The sequence below is a fragment of the Ptiloglossa arizonensis genome, chromosome 8, assembly GCF_051014685.1.
Source record: "Ptiloglossa arizonensis isolate GNS036 chromosome 8, iyPtiAriz1_principal, whole genome shotgun sequence".
NCBI lineage: Eukaryota > Metazoa > Arthropoda > Insecta > Hymenoptera > Colletidae > Ptiloglossa > Ptiloglossa arizonensis.
Window position 1 is genome coordinate 7275024 of NC_135055.1, and position 19201 is coordinate 7294224.

The following is a 19201-nucleotide window of genomic DNA, read 5'->3' on the forward strand; positions in this document are numbered from 1 at the left end:
TCTAGGCTTGGTCACTTATTTTAAGAACGCTCTGTGTATAGAAACCAGAAGATACAACAAAGCCCTTAGATCCAATACGTCCTAGATAAATCTTCGGACACCTACGTTGGCCGGTCGCTTGGCTGGTAGACAGTAAAAATAAATCAATGTATCATCGAGGAGAATTACGACGATCTTTAACGGGATTAACGAGTGCACCAATGAATTGCGACTAGCTTTGCTCGAACGTACGCCGTGTCTCATTAATTAACCATTTTTCGTGTCATGATGGTGATATTTCAAAGGGAAAGTAAACTCCTCGTTCGAGATAATGACAAAGACACAAACCAGCTTGCGAAGACGAAGACAATTTTACACTCGAGATAAAAGGAGGATCAAATATAAGAATAATAAATTACGAATCGATGCAACAAAATCCTGATTAATTACAAGGAAATGAGTCCATGAAGAAAGAATTCATTTAGAATCATTTTTCAGAAATACATCAAGTATGGACCATTTAAATTCCGAAAATTATTTTCGTTGCTTCTACATATGTGAAAAAATTGTTTAGAACAAAAATTAAATTGTTCCACAAGGCAAATACACTGACAGGAGAAAAATTTCGGGAAATTTCAAAATCATCTATATTTTCGTTTATTTATTGATTGATTTTTTTAATACCAAAGAAAAACTAATGAAAACTGAACTTGAACTTCTTCAGATCAATTCTTTTCTCCATTCTATGTTTAGAAATGAATTAAATATATGGTATAAATGATTTTTAAATTCTTCTTTTACCTGTTTGACTTTTATAGACAAGTTTGCAGGATTCGTTAGCTTTCTGTTTAATTTATTTATCAGTATAATTCTCAAACGAATAAATTAAGATTAATTTAGCTCCATTCCTGCGGCTGATTAATTCAGCAGCGAAAAGGTTAAACAAGATGACGGAGCATGACGGCGTATAGACGGGACATTTCTCACTCGGAGCATTAAATATTTTGCACAGTGATTTGCGAGTAATGTGTCATCGGCTCAACCAAGGTGCCAATTCAGAACCCACAGTAATCGATATATCAATGATTGCTCGGTGAAAAAATACGAGTTACAGGGTAAATAACGTACCAGCGGCTAACTACGATCAGCGAATCTAATGATCGACCTCGCAAAAATGCAACAGAATTTCTCCGACCTAATAATAGGCATTCGTCGAGTCCACAAGTCATCGCGATTAAACCAGTCATCGTTTCTTTCTATAAATAACCACACGGAGACAGTGGTACGGGACGTAAGAGGGAGACAGTCGCTTGGTTCTCCAGCGAGCTTCTTCAGTTCATGGTGGTACACGATTTTCCATGGTGTTGGACATCTGGTTGTGCAACAAAACGATGCACGGTGACACGAATCCCAAAAAACCCGATAAAAAATCGTCAGGTAAGAATCCATTGTTTCGTAAAATAAAAAAGAACGTTGGAGATACATTCTCGATTGCAGAGTTTCATTTTTAATTTAACATTTTTCTCAAAGGTAAAATTAGTCTACTCTAGGTAGAGAGGGAAGTTATCAAGGTAAGTGTACCATTAGTTGACTATTTGAGAGAAAATTATAGCGAACCTTATACAGTAGAAACTCGATTATTGCATGAAAACGGGGTCGAATATTCCTGCAATTATCGAGGTTCGTATAATAATTAAGGCAACTAGTTTAATGAGACGAAGCTTCTCGCACGATATATCTCTTCTATCTATGGTTGAAACTATGTGTAGAATTTCTCAGGCTGAAATTTTTATCAATCGAGATAAGAGTACCGGTAGTAGATCATTTAAGAGGAAATTATGGCGAACCTTATGCAGGAGAGTCTCGATTATTGCTTGAAAACGAGATTGAATATTTCTATGATTATCGAGGTTTATACGATAGTGAAGATGAGCAATTTAACGAGGAGAAAAATTACACGGTGGATCCTTACTGTCTGCAACCATATTTATAACCATACTTATACGGACACCTACAACTATACCCATACCTAAATACAGTACCGGTCAAAAATTTGGGTACACCAACTGTATTTGGTTGAACTGCAAGGTTGAATATTTCACCATATCTTAATTCTTGCACATTATTTGTATGATTTTACTATTACCAGAAAGAAGATTGCTTGCTCTCCAAAAATAAACTGTTTTGATAATCAATATCGTTTATGGTATCGCGTGTCTACAACGTAAATATTCGATTTAACAGTTGTTTATTTGTGTGGAAAAATGTGCCGACAGAAAACTGCAAAATTTAGTTTCGAGAATGTCCAAATTGTGTAAAATATTAATCAAGAAGAAAAGTGGTTATTTTGACGAACGGAACGTTTAGTAATATATAACATTTCCATAGAAGATATTTCAATTATTATAATTTCCTTTTACAATTCTTTGTGTCTGTGTATCTAAACAAAGAGTAATCAAATATTCATATTACATTCCTAATAAAAATTAAAAAGTATTTCATATATTGAATGTACCCAAACTTTTGGCCGGTAGTGTCTGCCCATACTTATATCCATACCTATACCCATACTTATACCCATACCTATACCAATACCTATACCCATACCTATACCCCTAATTATACCCACATTAATACTGATATAGTAATGCTAATACATACTCTTAGTCCTCATCAGAATACTTTAATACCTATTTAATTTATATACCTATACCCAGACCTAACCCACACCTATACCCATAACTATACCCGTACGTAAACTCATATCTATACCAATACCTATACCCATACCTACATCCATACCTATACCCCTAATTATACCCACATTAATACCGATATCATAGTAATGCTAATCCATACTCTTAGTCCTCATCAGAATACTTTAATACCTATTTAATTTATACACCTATACCCAGACCTAACCCATACCTATACCCATAACTACAACCGTACGTAAACTCATATCTATACCAATACCTATACCCATACCTACATCCATACCTATACCCCTAATTGTACCCACATTAATACCGATATCATAGTAATGCTAATCCACACTCTTAGTCCTCATCAGAATACTTTAAAAGTCCAGTATCTAACACGTTCCTGGTCCGTCTAAAGGTGGAACTCGATTCTTCCCTTCCGAATATACCCGAGGGGGCTCCTATTTTCACCCAGTTTTCCTGGAAGTGTCAACTATTGATAGACGGTGAACCACTACTGGTATCATTACCTCGGTTCACCGTGCGGTGATCATTCCCAGCCAACACGTGTCCAGAGCGTGTTCCAACTATGGTGGAAACGTTTCCACCGACACGAGAAAAATAGGGGTTGCTGGTACGCGAACGAATCCGGAATTACCTGCTCGCGGGCTGTAGTTTCGCGGCGCAACGCCATGGCGGATCATTCCCGTTATTACACGGAGTCAGTAACCGTGCCGGCAGCGGATCGTGAAGGAGCCGCCGTTTTTCGAGCGATAGACACCGATAGATACGCCGCGCGATTGAATAACGACGGTGTTTTCTTGCCCCGGGCAACAAGAGGAACACCGTGTAATTTCTTGGCTTTCCCTGGTAATTTGCCGCGGATTCTCAATAATAGATCGCTCCCGACGTCCCGATCCGATGGACGGAACACTGTTTGCGATTCTAATGGGCGGATGGGTGCACTTCCGTGGACACGACGTCCTGAGTGCGGTTAACGAAGCTGTCGGCTCTAGTCCGGCAATTTGACTGTTTAGAAAATTGATAATTGACCCGATGGATCGTAAATTGCGAGGTTCGGTAATCCCCGCTTTCAAGCGACCATTTTTTCATAGGATTCAGGTAGGTGCAATCATCCCCCTCTCGCGCCCGAGGAAGCGTTCCTTATTGATCACGGATCGAGATAATTGAGATAATCACTCTCGTCAAGCCTTTAACGACCTGTACTCCTTAACGAGCTACGACTTGAACATTCCACGGAATTTTCGTGTTGGAATGCCCCGGACGCCTATACGTGGTATCGATACGGTCAATTAGGCCTACCTCAATCGGTACCTCCTGATCCACCCTGCATTCTTCTCACTGTTTCGTTGACTCGCAAATTACAGTGACTTTGGAGATTCACAATCGAGTCGTCGTTTCGCTCGAAGGCGGAGTTGGTAGCGATATTGATCTTCAGTTGGGACCAACGAGGATAGCTCTCGTCTGCTGGTCGATCGCTCGAGCTGGATAAACATAAACAGTAAGGGAGGATGATTGTGGACTCTCGAATCAGAGGTCAAATTGGGTCTATTCTGCGTACCTTCTCCGTTACAACCGTTCGCGTCAAACCCAAGAATTCCGTACCCATCTAACTTTTGGGAACTTCAAGTTCCTTGGAACCTCCTCTGAACATTCACCCAAATTCCTTTGTTGCAGTGCTTGGTGCCATACCCCATCACCACACCCACGACTTCCATATCCAACTTCTGAAAACCTGTACTCAACTGTACACCTTTCCGATCCAGTCCAAGTGCCTCCACTCCGATCAATCTCCAATGCCTGACTCCTTAATAGGATATACATATCCGACCGCCCTATTAGAATATCTCGCGTCGTGAAAAAAAAAAGAGTACCGTATCCAACTTCTGAAAACCCGGCGACACTCGGCGTGTCCGTATCTCAGCTACCTTCCTGGTCCGGTTCAACTTTCTTCCGTTCCCCTCGATCTCTCAATATCCTTCCTATACCCTCCCGCGGCTTAACGAGTCGCCGTTTGAAAAATCCTCCTACAATAATATTTCCATATCCCATTACCATCGTCCCGGGTACGACCGTGAACGCAAACGACGACGCGAATCCGGACGTCGCGTTCGTCGCGTTCGGTGCGAGACACCGAGCACCGAACGACTTTCTTATTACAACATTTCCATTTCCCATTAGCGACGTAATAAATTCCGCGGAGCGGATCCGACGCGACGCGGCACGGCGGCCCGGCCGAAGTGGCGCGAAAAGTCCTGGCGGGCGGTGCACGCACGTGCGCGTTGACCACCGCGCGCGCGCACAAAGAGAAACAAGGAGAGCGGCCGCGTACGGGACAGAGTAGGGACTAGAAGCCGCGAGGGTGTCGGTGGTGGGGGGGGCCCGAGTTTCGCCGGTGCGGCCGTCACGTGGTGGGGAGAGGAACTACGTGAGCGGCCAACGAGGGGTTGGCGGAGGGAGCCTGTGGACGAGCGGTTATTTCAAGCGACGACTCTTCTGGCACTTCGCCCCGAGCTTTCCTCGAGCGCATCCTCTCTCGCCTCGAAGCGCGTAGTTGTGTCAGTGTAGCCGCGACGGCAGCCACAGTCAGTCGTCGGACCAGTCAACGGGCAGAGAGACAGGGTTGTCGCGTTAACCGCGAACCGCGAGCAATACGACCGACCGCGACGTAACCAGTTCCGCGTGCTCCGAGCATCTTTCGAGGTTCGAGACCCCACGTTGCTGCTGGGATATATATACACGATCGAAACAGTGCGAGATACGTCTGGAACCTTGGGGTCAGTGATCTCGAGTGTGTCAGTGCAGGTTAACCCCCCGGAGGGGGTTGGACAGGTGCAAAACCGTTGTGATTCATTCGGACACGTGACCCGCCAGTGACAACCGGGGGGGCGGTGGATTCGACACGGGCGAATCGGTGACTCAACGGGGGCCCGTCGATCGGTGCCACTTGGTTTTCCATACATAGGAGGGGGGGGTGCGACATTTTTTCGCAACAATCCAAAGAGGATGAGGGGACCAACGCGAAAAGAAACCGAGGACTTGTAACTTGAAATAACAGGAGGAATGCGCGCCCAGTGAATCGACTTCCTCCCGCCAGAGTGAATTTCCCTGACAGCGGCCACGCGATCACCGATCGATACAATATATACACGCGTATATATATATATATATTTCTTTTATTTCCGCCCCTGGCGTATCGCGGCGGCACCACCGTCTTTGGATCAGCAGGGATCGAGACACCCTCCCTCACCTCCTCCCCTGCGTGTCTGCCACGGGGGATTGAGAAAAGCCAGAGCCGCCAGAAACTCGCCCCGCGGACCAAACCAGGGGCACTTCGAGACGCCCAAGAGCTTTTCTCGGAAAGGAGATCGCGACTGGGTGAGTACCGGCCCACGGTTCACGTGTTGTTGCTTCTGGTGTAGGCTGCCGGACGGTGGATCGACGCCGGTTCGCGGAACGAGCTGCTGGCTAAATTTGCGAAACTATGTTTGTTGATCGATCGGGCCGAACGTTGCGCGACGGTGCTTTGGCTCTGCTGCGGAGCCCGAGCCCTTTGTTCGGACGAAAGTGTGTACCTTCTCGATCGAGATTTCGGTTGCTCGACGTTGATCCGAGTAGCGGTGTTTAGGGCCAATCGGAGCCTTGCGCGGAGAATATGTCCACGCGAAACTAGCTCAACTACCTAAAGTAACTCAAAGGTGGGGGTTTCGAGTAGTAGGAACCCTAATTGCACGGACTTTGGGATTATCGAGGATATCTTAACCTAGCGATAAGAGCAATTTTTAGGGGGATCGTTGATTCGATGAAAGATAATTTGAAGGATTTAGGATTGCCGAGAATATCATGACCTATAAATGCGACGAGAGGTAACTCGAAAGATTAGGAATTAACAAGGATGTCTTGACCCGTAGGTGCGATGAATGTATTTCATTTTGAGGAGAGTTGATTCGATGAAAAGTAACTTGGAGGATTAGGAATTACCGAGAACGTGTGATGAAAGTATGAAATTTTTAAGTCGTGGTTGATTCGATCAAAGGTGACTTGAAGGATTAGGGATTATTCAAGTTGTTTTCACCTATAAATATTGTGAAGAAAGTATCTAATTTTTTGGTGGATAGATGTTACGATGGCACGTAGCTCGAAGGATCAGAGATCAGAGAGCAGTATCGAAAACATACGATAGTATTTTATTTTTAGAAACAAGGATGGTTGTTTTGGTAGGATCACGTTTTGAAAGGTAGCTCGAAGGATCAAGGATTCGTGTGGGACCGGAGATACGTGTAATTCTTGCTGTTGATAGTTTGCGAGTGGTCCATTAGACTGTGGAAAACTTGAATGGTTTTGCTCGTATTAAGTTAGTAAAACTCTCAAGAATCTTGATCGTTCAGACTCGTAGACTATTAAGGTTGTTTTGTCCTATCGACATTCCGATGAAAATACTTCATGTTCAAAGACGAAGATACTTATTTCTATTGAAAAAGGAATTCTTAGAGGATCGTTGATCATTCGAAGCTACAGATGTTCGTGCAAGAGATGTCAGATTTGTGAACAGTTTCAAGGATTGTCCAATGTTGGATTATCAAGAATGTTTCGTTCTGTGTGCATTGTAACGAAAGTAGCCAATTTCGAAACACGAGGATATTCCTATAAACTTCTCAATTCATCGATCTCTCTTATCGTCCGAGATTCGACGTCCTGATAAAGCTCGAAATTCAAAAACGACGATGACTTGTCGTTAATCGAAGGATTAAAGTCCCATTTTAAAGACACTTGTGAGAATCGATAATTCTGAAGCTTTCTGTTTACGTGATCCGAATATTCGAACGAAAGAAACATCGTTGGACGAAAAAGCGCGTTTCCGGTCTCGAGTGAACGCTTCCGGTCAGTGGGCGCGCAATTTCTGACTGGAAACATCGTACGAATATGGGACGAAAATTTCGTGCGTCATTCGGACAGTAAAATATACATAATGCGACCAATGTAATTTAATCTTGCATCTGAAGATAGCATATCTGATTTATCGTTCGTTGAATTATAACATTGCGTGTATACACAATATTTACGAACATTATATACACGGATATACGAGCACTTTGTTGTCGATCGATCTTGAATGGATATACAGAACGATGTGTAAAATATTTGAAATATTGCTTCTAAATTTCTACAATAACGTGTAACCGACATTTCTTATTACCATGTTACGTATCGTGATAAATATCAGATTTAGAGTGCACTAAATATTCCGTGTCGTTTCTTGGAAAGGTTCGTTGACGCCTACTTCATAACAAGCATCGTTAACAAAGATACGTCCACTTTTGCGGAAATATATCTTGATTGATCGCATCGATATTGCATTCTTGTCATCACAAAAGAACCAATTAAAATGTTCTAGGAGATTATCGATAATATACCGCTACTTTTTTGCCCTAAGTGAGTTGAACGAGCGAAATACTCGATACTTTCGTAATGTAGGCGAGTTATTGTAAATTTAAAATCGATTTCAAAGATTCATGGATACGTAAACGTAGAACATTATTTCGATTTTGGTTAAAATTATTTCATTTGCAACATCTGCAACAGGCTGGTATCGACACGTCGGTGATATTTTCCTGATTTTTGTTCACACGAGTTTGTCACGTGTGCATACGTTTATAAATATAATACATACAACAATGTAAACACCGATGATATTGACCGTGAGTCATGCGAACTTTAGCCCTAGGACAGAACGCCAACTCGTATCAACTGCTTTTGCGAACGATTTCAATCTGCAACGGGGAACAACTTTTTGTTCTCAATTGCGCTAAATGTATTCGTCTGCGTGTAAATTTTACCGAATAAGTGGCTGATGAAGGAACACGTGTTTCGTACGAGCAATTTAACAACGATGCACAGATATTTGCACCCCTATTTTTATCATAATCACCCAGACCTTGTAACAGGGTTGCGGTCGAGTTAAGGTTAGTTATTTTCGAAATACGACACGGATAACATAACCTAAGAAAACACTCATTGGTTGCGATCGAGTCATAGGATTGCAGATTCAATTTCAGATAGTTGTTCGAAACACGAGACGAAGCGTATGATCCATAAAAAAAATTAAATCTTATTATACGTACTCGATAGATTCGATTGTAGATAACACGGCATAACCTAAAAATCTAAAAATCGCGATGAAATTGTAGAATATAGATTTTTTAGATACGATTGTAGAGAAATGTTCGAAACATATCATAACCTAAAAAGGAACAATTTTAAGATATAGACCTTGTAGATACGACCGTGAATAAATTTTCAAAACGCGGAGTAACTTAAAGGAAACCATCGTTGATCGCGGTAAAATTGCAGAAAACATACTCGTTTTTCATTATATTTTCTTCGTTATACGTACTCGATAGATTCGATTGTAGATAACACGACATAACCTAAAAATCGCGATGAAATTGTAGAATATAGATTTTTTAGATACGATTGTAGAGAAATGTTCGAAACATATCATAACCTAAAAAGGAACAATTGTAAGATATAGACCTTGTAGATACGACCACGAATAAATTTTCAAAACGCGGAGTAACTTAAAGGAAACCATCGTTGATCGCGGTAAAATTGCAGAAAACATACTCGTTTTTCATTATATTTTCTTCGTTATACGTACTCGATAGATTCGATTGTAGATAACACGACATAACCTAAAAATCGCGATAAAATTGTAGAATATAGATTATTTAGATACTATCGCAGATAAATTTTCAAAACATCTCAAATCGTGTACCGTATCAACCCCGATTCTCTTCGTTTAACCAGCCCGCTTGGCAGAAGCATACAAGAGGGACAGGAGGAAAAGAGTGAACGGTGAAAACGATCAAGGGATGGAAAAATGGGGGAAGGATAATTTATTCCGGCTTTATTTAATCTCTTCCCTCGCGTCTCGGCGACGCGACTTGCTAAGCTTCTTTAATCCAGATTCTGGATCGAGAAAGCGAAGAACGCGCGCGAGAGAGGCTGAAATTTGTTTGTTCTAATCCTTCGTGCGTCGAATTCGATTATTTTTCACCGTGTAGAGGTAGAGGGTGGGGGTGGGGGTGTCTGGGGTCCAAAAACAGTTCGACACTCGTAATTTCAGATTTAGGTATCTCGATTTCCCGAAACTGGAGCACCTCGATGAAATGGGACCGTGACCAATAGCGTGGTCTTAGGATCGTGATCTTTATGGGGTCGTTTACAGGAACGTCGTTTCATTGACTCGGAAATCATGCGCAGGAACAGAGTGTGGAGAGAGACACTTGAGAAAGAAAATTTACAGACATTTCTAGACACTTCGGTCTATTTTGGCCAAACAGAGGACGAATATTCGAGAAGATGGAAAAGAGGAGATGAAGAGAGGGTCTTGTATAGCAGAGAAACTCCAAACCGGGGTGATCGAAATTCACTGTTCAGATATTTACACACTCCACGGTGGGACGAATGAAAGTTTACCTAGAATTGTGCGTCGTTTATTTATTTCAGTAGTTTCGAGTGGCAACTAAACTCTGACGACACGTGCCAAGAAAATTGCCTTGTGATTATAGTTTGGGACACACCTTACATGTGACAATTACGTCGAATAAAATATAATTGGATTTGGTTTGCGGTTAAATTAATCGATAATTGATCTATTCGGAGAGATATTTCTTTTTACAACGAATTAGAGAGCTGTGCGAAATTGTGTGAACATTTGAATCTATACGAGTCGAATAAATTCGTATTTTTTATACATCGAATACAAATTATCTTTAAAATAAATGGTCAAACTTTAAAAACTTATTCTACCGACTTTGAGGACGAAAAAGAGCGTTTGTAACTTAAATGGAATGTATTGTTAGATATATGACTCTATGACCTTTCGTCATCGTCAACTTGAGTAGATCAACCTTCCTTATGGCCATTAATTTTCAAGTCACCCTATATTTTTATTTGTATCGAGGGAACACGAATATGAAGGTAACTCGCTTTTCTCAGAAACATGATTCAGAGTATCCTTGTTTTTATGAGCTGATATATTCCACACCTCTCGTGCGTTTACGACGATATGTATAGTCGAAAAACAGACAAATTCTTCCAGTGTGAGTCAGAAACACTCAAGTCTCGTGGGCATCTGTTACAAAAATTTAATTAATATCCAGAGGTACCGTGAATAAACTATGAATATTCGAGTATTCGAAGCAACTTTAAATACCATTATTCGAAGAAACTTTGAGTAGGATTATTCGAATAAGAAATTCATTCGCATACTGGCATCAAAGTTGAGGACTACTCGTCGATCATCTCTTCGAGTCACTACTCGAAGATTCAGATACCCGATCAGTCCACGAATTATTCAAATACTCGAATTTTCTATACTTAAGGATATCCCCGATATTTTCAAATATTCGATCATTTGTCGATACACTTGTTATTTTATAGTATCACCAACAAGAGTAATGATATTTAAAAGTTTACAAGTATCAGAGTTCGTGTCTTGTGAACCCTCTAGAGAATCGTTGTAACTTTGGAGCGCCGGTCCCCAGGCGTTTAATGTGTTAAGTATACTCGAGTATAATTCGACAAATAGTGTCCAGCCCTACGGCCTGTCTACAACCATTGATCGAAGTCGAAGAATCACAACAAATCAACCAAAGCATCGTGAAGTTCAAAGTGTGAGTATATGAACAACGAATCGTTATATTTATTAACAAGACGATGCAAAACACACTATCTATTATAATGACGAGAACTCGCTTTTCTCTCTCTCTCTCTCTGTTCGCATACTTTCCTCTCCCTCGCTATTAGCTAGCATACACAAATCACTCAAACCATACTTGGTACATTTATTTCTATACGTAATGTTTTTCATACATTAGGGGAGAGTGGGGTCAATTGTAACACGTATAAATATCTGTAAATATATAAGAAATATTAATGCAAGTTTCAGGTATAGTGTAAAATGACACTTGAAACACGCTCATCTATCATATTTATGTAGATGCAAAATAGATATATGTATAATGAAACAAATAGCTCTAACGGTGCTCAAATGTTAAGTTTTCTTGCTTCTTTGAAATTGTAATGTAACCGTGAATGTTTTCTTTTCTCTTGCTTTAAATCTTCAAATTTGATCTCTTTTAAAGAAATGTCGATCGTTGCTTAGCATTCGTGAGCATGTTGTTAATGAAAATATTTAATGAAAGTTCACAAGTGCGATTGAGGGCGATTGTAACACTGGCAGGACAAGGAAAAAGGAAAGGATTAAGAAAGAATGCGAGCGAAACCAAATAAAAAAAAAAGTAAAAAAGTGTTCTTTTCATCTAAAGAACAAAAATATATAATACTCGAAAGGAAAAAAGAAAGAATCGTGATGATTGTAACTGTCATGATTGAACACACGAAGAATACACTGACCAAAACGATTTATATATTTACCATAACTGCGAGGCCTAATAATAGGGAAGATGGACCACAACTTTTTATTTTTGTTTTTCATTTTTCACCTGTTCCATGTACCGAAATACTAATTTTGCCCCTTTTTCACGTACCATTACAATTTAGTTCAATAAGTACCTCGATCTTCTGAAATTAAACTCGTGTTACTATCATCCTCGTGCATTTTCTCCGCTTGCCATTTTTTATTAACACTAGATTTACCAATTAGTAAGAATGACTGGTTCCAACTACTTTCATAATGAAATTTCCTTTAAATTCCATGTCATGTTTCCTGAAGACGTTACAATTTTCCTACTCTACGCATGTAATCAATTTTGCAAATTAATTTTCTTTTAGATATATATAAATAAACAAATATTTCTTTATATATATATATATATTCTAATGTTAATAACTTGAATATTATTTAACGCGCAGCGAAACTGTGGCTCAAGAATGTCAGATAACTAGCTAACACATGGAAGAATTTTAGTTACAATTTCACTAACTTATTGTAAAATGACACTTGAAACACGCTCATCTATCATATTTATCTAGATGCAAAATGGACATATGTATAACGAAACAAATAGCTCTAACGGTGCTCAAATGTTAACTTTTCTTGCTTCTTTGAAATTGTAATATAACCGCGAATGTCTTCTTTTCTCTTGCTTTGAATCTTCAAATTTGATCTCTTTTAAAGAAATATTGATCGTCGCTTAGCATTCGTAAGCATGTCGTCAATGAAAATATTTAATTAAAGTTCACAAGTGCGATTGAGGGCGATCGTAACACTGGCAGAACAAGGAAAAAATTGAGTTTTACCATCTGTAAAATTAACACTAGCGTAATCGTGTTTCAAAGTCAAAGTGTTACCACTGATCCTACTCTCCTCTGGATACTCAGTGATAACCGTGTTATCGCGCAAAGTAGCATCGTTTCGACCCGGTACACGAAACAAGAGACCCCACCATGTGTCCCCAAGGTGTCCGAAACGATCTCGCAATTGTTTCGCGGGAATGGCGACGGCAGCGATGCGTCGCTTCCGGTGTTTACACGAGCAGAACGCGGAGCGGGAACGGCCTGGGCCCGCGCAAATGATAATATACACGCGAGATGAATTACGCGTACGTTTTCTTCGTACCTAGGGTGCGCCAGTGATCGCGTGGATCGTAGGTTTCGTTGCTTCCGGTAATACGCGGCGGGGACGTGCGCTGCCTGAGAGATTAAAGACACGTAGACACCATCGAGTAGCCACGGGAGGGGGGGAAGCCTGCGCGAAAACATAAATCACAGCCATAATGAAGTGGACCTTTTTTGCACTCTTTTGTGTTTCCTCGGGTGAGATTACCTAGGATGTAACTTCAACATCTACCATCACTCTCTCTCTCTATCTATCTGCTATCTCTCTCTCTCGAGAGAGAGAGAGAAAAATATCCTCCCTAATGACGACATTTCGAATTAATTTTATTCCGGACCGGAAACGAGGTTTTTCGATTAAATATTCATCGCTTCAGAGTTAACGCGAAACTTTGTCATCGATACTTTACAAAATCGTAAAAATTGACTTTGAGAGAGTTGCACGGAGTTCCATTGGTCGTTAGGTAAACGAGAGGAGGTTTAAATGAAAATTTTCACTAAAATGAGTATCCAATCAGTCGAATATTTCTCAGACCAGTCTGAGAATTATACTTTTCGATGTTAAGGGGAAAAACCACTTTCTTCCTCGCGTCAAAAGCATCGATTTTACTTACGCCTACACTCTGTAACTAATTACGAAAGAAGTTAAAGAATTATTTCAAATAAAAATTGCACCGATTCGAAGGTCTGTAAATAAACGTAGAAAACAATTCCAAAAGGACGATGAAAATTCTCAATAATGTATTTTCATTTCGTGCGAAAATAAACTGCCCTCACTTTTGAAAATAAATCGTTGCAAATTGTACTCCGTTATACGGAGTGAACGGATTCGAACGAATTTGAATCTCGTTGAAAAAAGAGCGAAACGTTCTTCAAACGCTCTGTATTTAATGGGTTCGAGAATACCACTCGAGAAAGAAATTAAAAAAAAAAAAAAAAAAGAGAGAGAGAGAAGAATGTATCAATGGTGATACTTGCCGGTTACCTCGGTAAGAGTCGTTCAAAGATTCGAGTCACGATATTCGACTTGGTGAAATCGTGTTTCTGGTCGTAGCCCGCTAGCGCACAGTGGAACGCATTGTGCCCCACGAGTTTCCCGCGAGCTTCTTCGTCTTCTTTAATCCCCGTCTGGAGCGCGACCGCGTCGAAGACAAATCTCTCGCTGTCTTTGCCACCACGGTGTGTTATTTCACGTACGCCTAGCCGCGGAGGGACGAAATCGAGCTCGATGGACGAAGCGAGCGAGCGGGGCGGGAGCGAAGGCGGGTAAGTAAGCTCGTAAGAAACGAGCTACGATTTATTTGACAGATCGCGCCGACCGCGGCCGCTAGAGTGGTTTATTTTATAAGGCCAGATTGCCGGCCTCACTTCGTCGGAATAGAATAATGGACGTTTCTATCCCTCCTTTGACCGTGCCCAGTACCCGCGTGAACCCCACCTCCTTCGTTCTTTCTGGCCTTCGTCTCGAAAGTCAAGTGCAGTTAAGGACCACTTTTCGTCGGATATGCCTACACCGTAGGAACTGCCCAGGTCGAGTCCTAGTCTCCGTTAACGCGTCGCCACGTTTCGGTTTCCTCGACTAGGGGGCCCCCTCGATGTTCCTTTAAATCGTAGCGTGGAAAATAAAAATATTCCACGGTTCTATCTTATCACTTATCACGGGACTATCGTTTGGTCGAAGTTTGCAAGCGTCAGGGTTAGGTCTGGGTCCTTTGTGTAAACTCTCCAGGACACCTAAATGTGGGTGACATGGTAGTCGACGTGACAGCAGGGGAGACTAAACATTTTTAACGTTTTCTCGAAGCTTAAGGTGTAGAGAGTGATAAGTAAATTTTTTGAAAAAACATTGTAACTGCCAACTACCATTTCATGTGCTCTTAATCTTCACCATTCCTGTGTCGAGTGTGGTTCGACATCGCATTTTTTTATACCAATTCTAATATCTAGACTAGACTAGACGTTACACAACTACCTTACTACTTAATATATTTTTGAAAAATATATTTGATACAAACTCTGTAGTACAACATTTTATCGAGACTCTTTTCCGATCAATTTTGAAAATTAACGAAGAAATTGGTGGTAGATAAAAAAAAATAAGGAGTACAAAAGGTTAGAATGTGGATTAAAGAGTATCAAAAAGCGAATTTTTTGAAACTTGAAAAATTGATGTACCCTTGAGAAATCGAATTTAGGAAAATTGAACTTTTGCATTGAAAGTGTTGGAATAGGTTTGTAAAAGAACGCAACTTTTGCTGTACCACATGTATAATATATATATTACACAAATTGAATATTCAAAAATTGCACGTCGGCACACTTGCTCTTCCAAAACTAGAAACACCCAACTTATACATAATATATTACATACTAGATATCACAATTACCACTGTTTTAACGAAAAGAAAAATTCTATCGTCTGGAAAGAAATACCAAAGTAAGCTTATACTTTTCAAAACGGTTGAAAAATATATTGTTCGAATATTTACCATGTTGAATTCACCGTTGAGAGTTACACTATTTTCGAAAAAACAATGTAATCTTGGAAGCTCGATCGGAAGTCGATTTCCGCGCGAATGTCCTCGCTTAAAGTATACACGTGTTGAAGCGCATGCTCGTGTCACAGTACATTATCCCTTAATTTGGATTCACGTGCAACAAGCCCTCATTATTGAATTCTCGTGCGTAATTAATTGCCGAGCAACGGTGTCTAGCCGGTTCCTAGATCACGCTGGAATGGTACGGCGACGCGCATGCGTTCTCGCGCGTCGCGCATGCGTATTGTCCCTGGCAGCGAAAAACCGACGAGCACGAATGCAAATCGCCGCGACACTAATGCTGCTTAACCACGCCGGTAATTGTCAGGAGAGAGCGGCGTAATTTATCGCGGCACGATGCAAACTCGCGCGCGCGAGCAGAAAGAGAATCGGCGGAATAGAGGAAGCAACGAGGGGAGAGGGTTGAACGAACGTGATCAATTAAGAGAACGCTCGAGAGGACTTTTTCTTCTGGACTGATGGCGGCGCTTCTACTGGAGCTACCATTGCAGCGGAGCATTCCACTTGTTCCGATAATTATTACACATCTCTTGCATTCTTGATGATCAAGAACCTCGACGAGCGCCACCTCGATAGTTGCGCGCGTACCCCGTTAGTTGCAGCTGACTTCTCGATGAGATCGTACAGTAGCAATTAGTACCTTAGAAGAATCGAGATTAGCCACTACCACTGACATTATTGCTCGCGTTTTACGTATTCGTGTATTTTTCGTTTTTCTACGTCTACGTTCGTGTTTAATAACATAAACCGAAAATAATCTACTCTTCTGTTATTCGTTTCGCCTTGATGAATTTCTGATCATCTTGTCGGGTCCGTATTCTTATACTTTTAAGTCTAGCTGGTTCCTCGGGTCTTTTTTGGCCCACCTTGTCCTCGCGAAAGCTATTATGATATACTGGACCGGGTGATTCTGTATTTTCTTAGTCCTCTCTTTGTATTATAAAGTTAAAAACACGAGTTCCATGCGTTCGGAACATTTTGTTACTCAAATACCTCGAAGATAACATTTTCGAAGATTTTTTAGTGGTAGGTCGACCATTTTGCAACCAGATTTTCCAGGTGTTTGTTTATCCATCTTACAAGTACATACAGTATTTTTCCATCCACAAATATTAAAAATTATTGAAGTTATAGCTCCTTCTTTAACGCCTACTCGAAAAATGATGCTTTATTAACTTTAACGATACCAGTCGATTCCTTCATCAAAAAGAGAGGGTGAAAAAGTATTTTCATTGGAAAGGATATAATTATAACAGAAGCTTTAAATTCTGAATTTATATTTTCAGCTTTATTTCATTTTTAACGCGTCGAAGATCTCTCGAAATATATCATGGAAGCCAGTTTAAAAAATAACGTTCCGAGAAAAACGCATTTAAAATTTCTCTTATCACGAATCGAAGCATATAGTTTTGCACACATATTTTCATAGTTGTACACTGTAAGAAAACGAAGTACGAAAACTCAATTTATTTGAAATTCCACACCCCGATATCCCTCGAGTCATTATTCCGTTCAATAACTACGGACAACCGAAAACCCAATACATTGTCATTTTTGAAACCATAGTAGCTCCTTGAAGTACATTTTCTTACATCACATTCAATACAATCTTCCTGGAGGCACACCTGCAACGATTGCAAGAGTGAAAAATGTATAAAAAAGAGGAGCCGGGTACGTTAAAACGAATATCGCGTGTACGCGAAACATAAAAAAGCGCGTATGAAACGTATGAACAAAACACGTCGCCGCGTACTTCTTAATTAACTCGTACAGCGCACAGGCGGGCCTCGTTTTCCATTATCAAGCCTCTATCGTGGTTATTCGCAACGACGTTGCATCGAGTTACACATCATCGATTATTATTTGCGTTATCATCGGTCTCCCGTCACTGGTGCTCGAAGAAAATCAACGAGTAGAGAGTATGCTCGCGCGGTGACTCTGTAACGCGCAGGGGGTTGGAACCAATAATATCCGATCTGAACGTCTCTCTCGGGCGAACTTTCATCGATTATCGTCCTGGGGCTCAACCGGGACTCCCTTTTTCTCCCTTTTCCCTTGTCGAGACGCGCGAATTTATCCCGAAGGTCGGCGAAGATAGACTAAAAATTCACTGCAGCGAATGGCGTCTATAACGAAGACGTCCAATCACCCCCCCTCTGTGCAAACTTTGAACAAACCTACCAGCCCATACCACTGAATAAGATTGAAACAAAGTGTTACTATTATCGTAGAAACCATACCGTACGGGTACAATTTACTTTCCACTATTTTTCAAAATAAATAAAGATAGATAAGGCGATACAAATTAATCGTCGAATTTTCCAAAAAGACTGCACGAGTACTTTTCTCATTGGCGCAGAATTTCTGATTGATTGAGATCAGGTGCAATTGAGGTTAGGTTTCGAGAGAGATCCATTCTCTTGTATCTCGCATGATAGATAATTATTTTACTGGAACAATACACACGACATCTACGCGATAAACAGGTCGAATGAACAAAGAAAATAAACCATCGATGAATATCGAAAAGGAAATTTTCATTTTTAACGCCGGACACTGTTTCTGATTAATTTCCGGGGCGTTATCGGGGACTCGAGTTATCGATGACGCGGTAGCATTATTACTTTGTTGCGATGGTACAGTTCGATCATTTTGTATACAGCTAATAGAGTACCAGACGCGGCCAGTCGAAAGATTTATTGCGATAATATCTCGGGGCCAATTATTTCGCGATAAAAAGCCAGCCGAGATGATGTCTAATTGATTCTCGTCTCGCGCGGAAAGAGGATTCTCCCTTGCGCGCGCATGCGCGGTTTAATCAACGCTGTGTGTTATTAGCTGGCCTGGCGTGGCTCCCGGAAGGAAACTAATCCGGTTCTTTCGCGACGTTATAATGGACTCTGTTGGCGTAATGAACTTATTACGCTGGGATCGATTCCAGGGGCTGGTTAATGTTTATTGATGCGCGCGCGTGCGCATCGACTTCCGCGTACGCGACGATAGCAGATTCGGATGAAATACGGAGATAGTAATCGCACCTTGGTAGGGACGATCGCTTGTATTGATTGGAGAGCAAATTGGATCGAACCAGAAACACTTGATTCGAAAGTACCTACACGTGGTCGGGCGAGTCTACGGCTAACTAGCGAGAAACCAAAGTAAACAAAGAATCCATACTATTGCAGGGATATTTATGCTTGTAACGAAGGACTGAAAAAATATGAACCTGGCGGTTTAATGTATCCGCTGAATATTGTATTACAATACTTGTATGCACGTAAATCGTTGTATTATTGTGATTTCTGTGACCGAGTTTAATAAATATACAGGATATGACAAATACACACAGGATACGATTGT

At 40.9% G+C, this 19201-nt stretch overlaps 2 protein-coding genes across 18 annotated transcripts in view; one reads left to right on the plus strand and one right to left on the minus strand.

Moving 5' to 3' along the window:
• LOC143150747 (uncharacterized) overlaps positions 1–19201 on the minus strand; it is a 170007-nt gene that overhangs the window by 127320 nt on the left and 23486 nt on the right. For 11 of the 17 annotated variants that reach the window (XR_012993163.1, XR_012993157.1, XR_012993158.1 and 8 more), the window contains exons 1-3: positions 4631–4921; positions 4264–4509; positions 4005–4186 (exon numbers count right to left, since the gene is read on the minus strand). The exons of 1 other annotated variant lie outside the window; for it this stretch is intronic. Coding sequence is in view for 3 of the 16 variants with exons in the window: in XM_076319214.1 (XP_076175329.1) it covers positions 4623–4880 (258 nt within the window). In the remaining 13 variants the exon portion in view is untranslated. Of the gene's footprint in view, positions 1–4004; positions 4187–4263; positions 4510–4576; positions 4922–19201 lie in introns of those variants that run through there. 5 more of the 17 variants (XR_012993169.1, XR_012993170.1, XM_076319214.1 and 2 more) reach the window with 4 other exon arrangements.
• The window catches only part of LOC143150743 (fibroblast growth factor receptor homolog 1), a 102815-nt gene continuing 89553 nt past the window's right edge, over positions 5940–19201 (plus strand). Inside the window, exon 1 of the mRNA XM_076319205.1 lies at positions 5940–6080. The gene's annotated coding sequence lies outside the window, so the exon portion shown is untranslated. The remainder of the gene's footprint in view (positions 6081–19201) is intronic.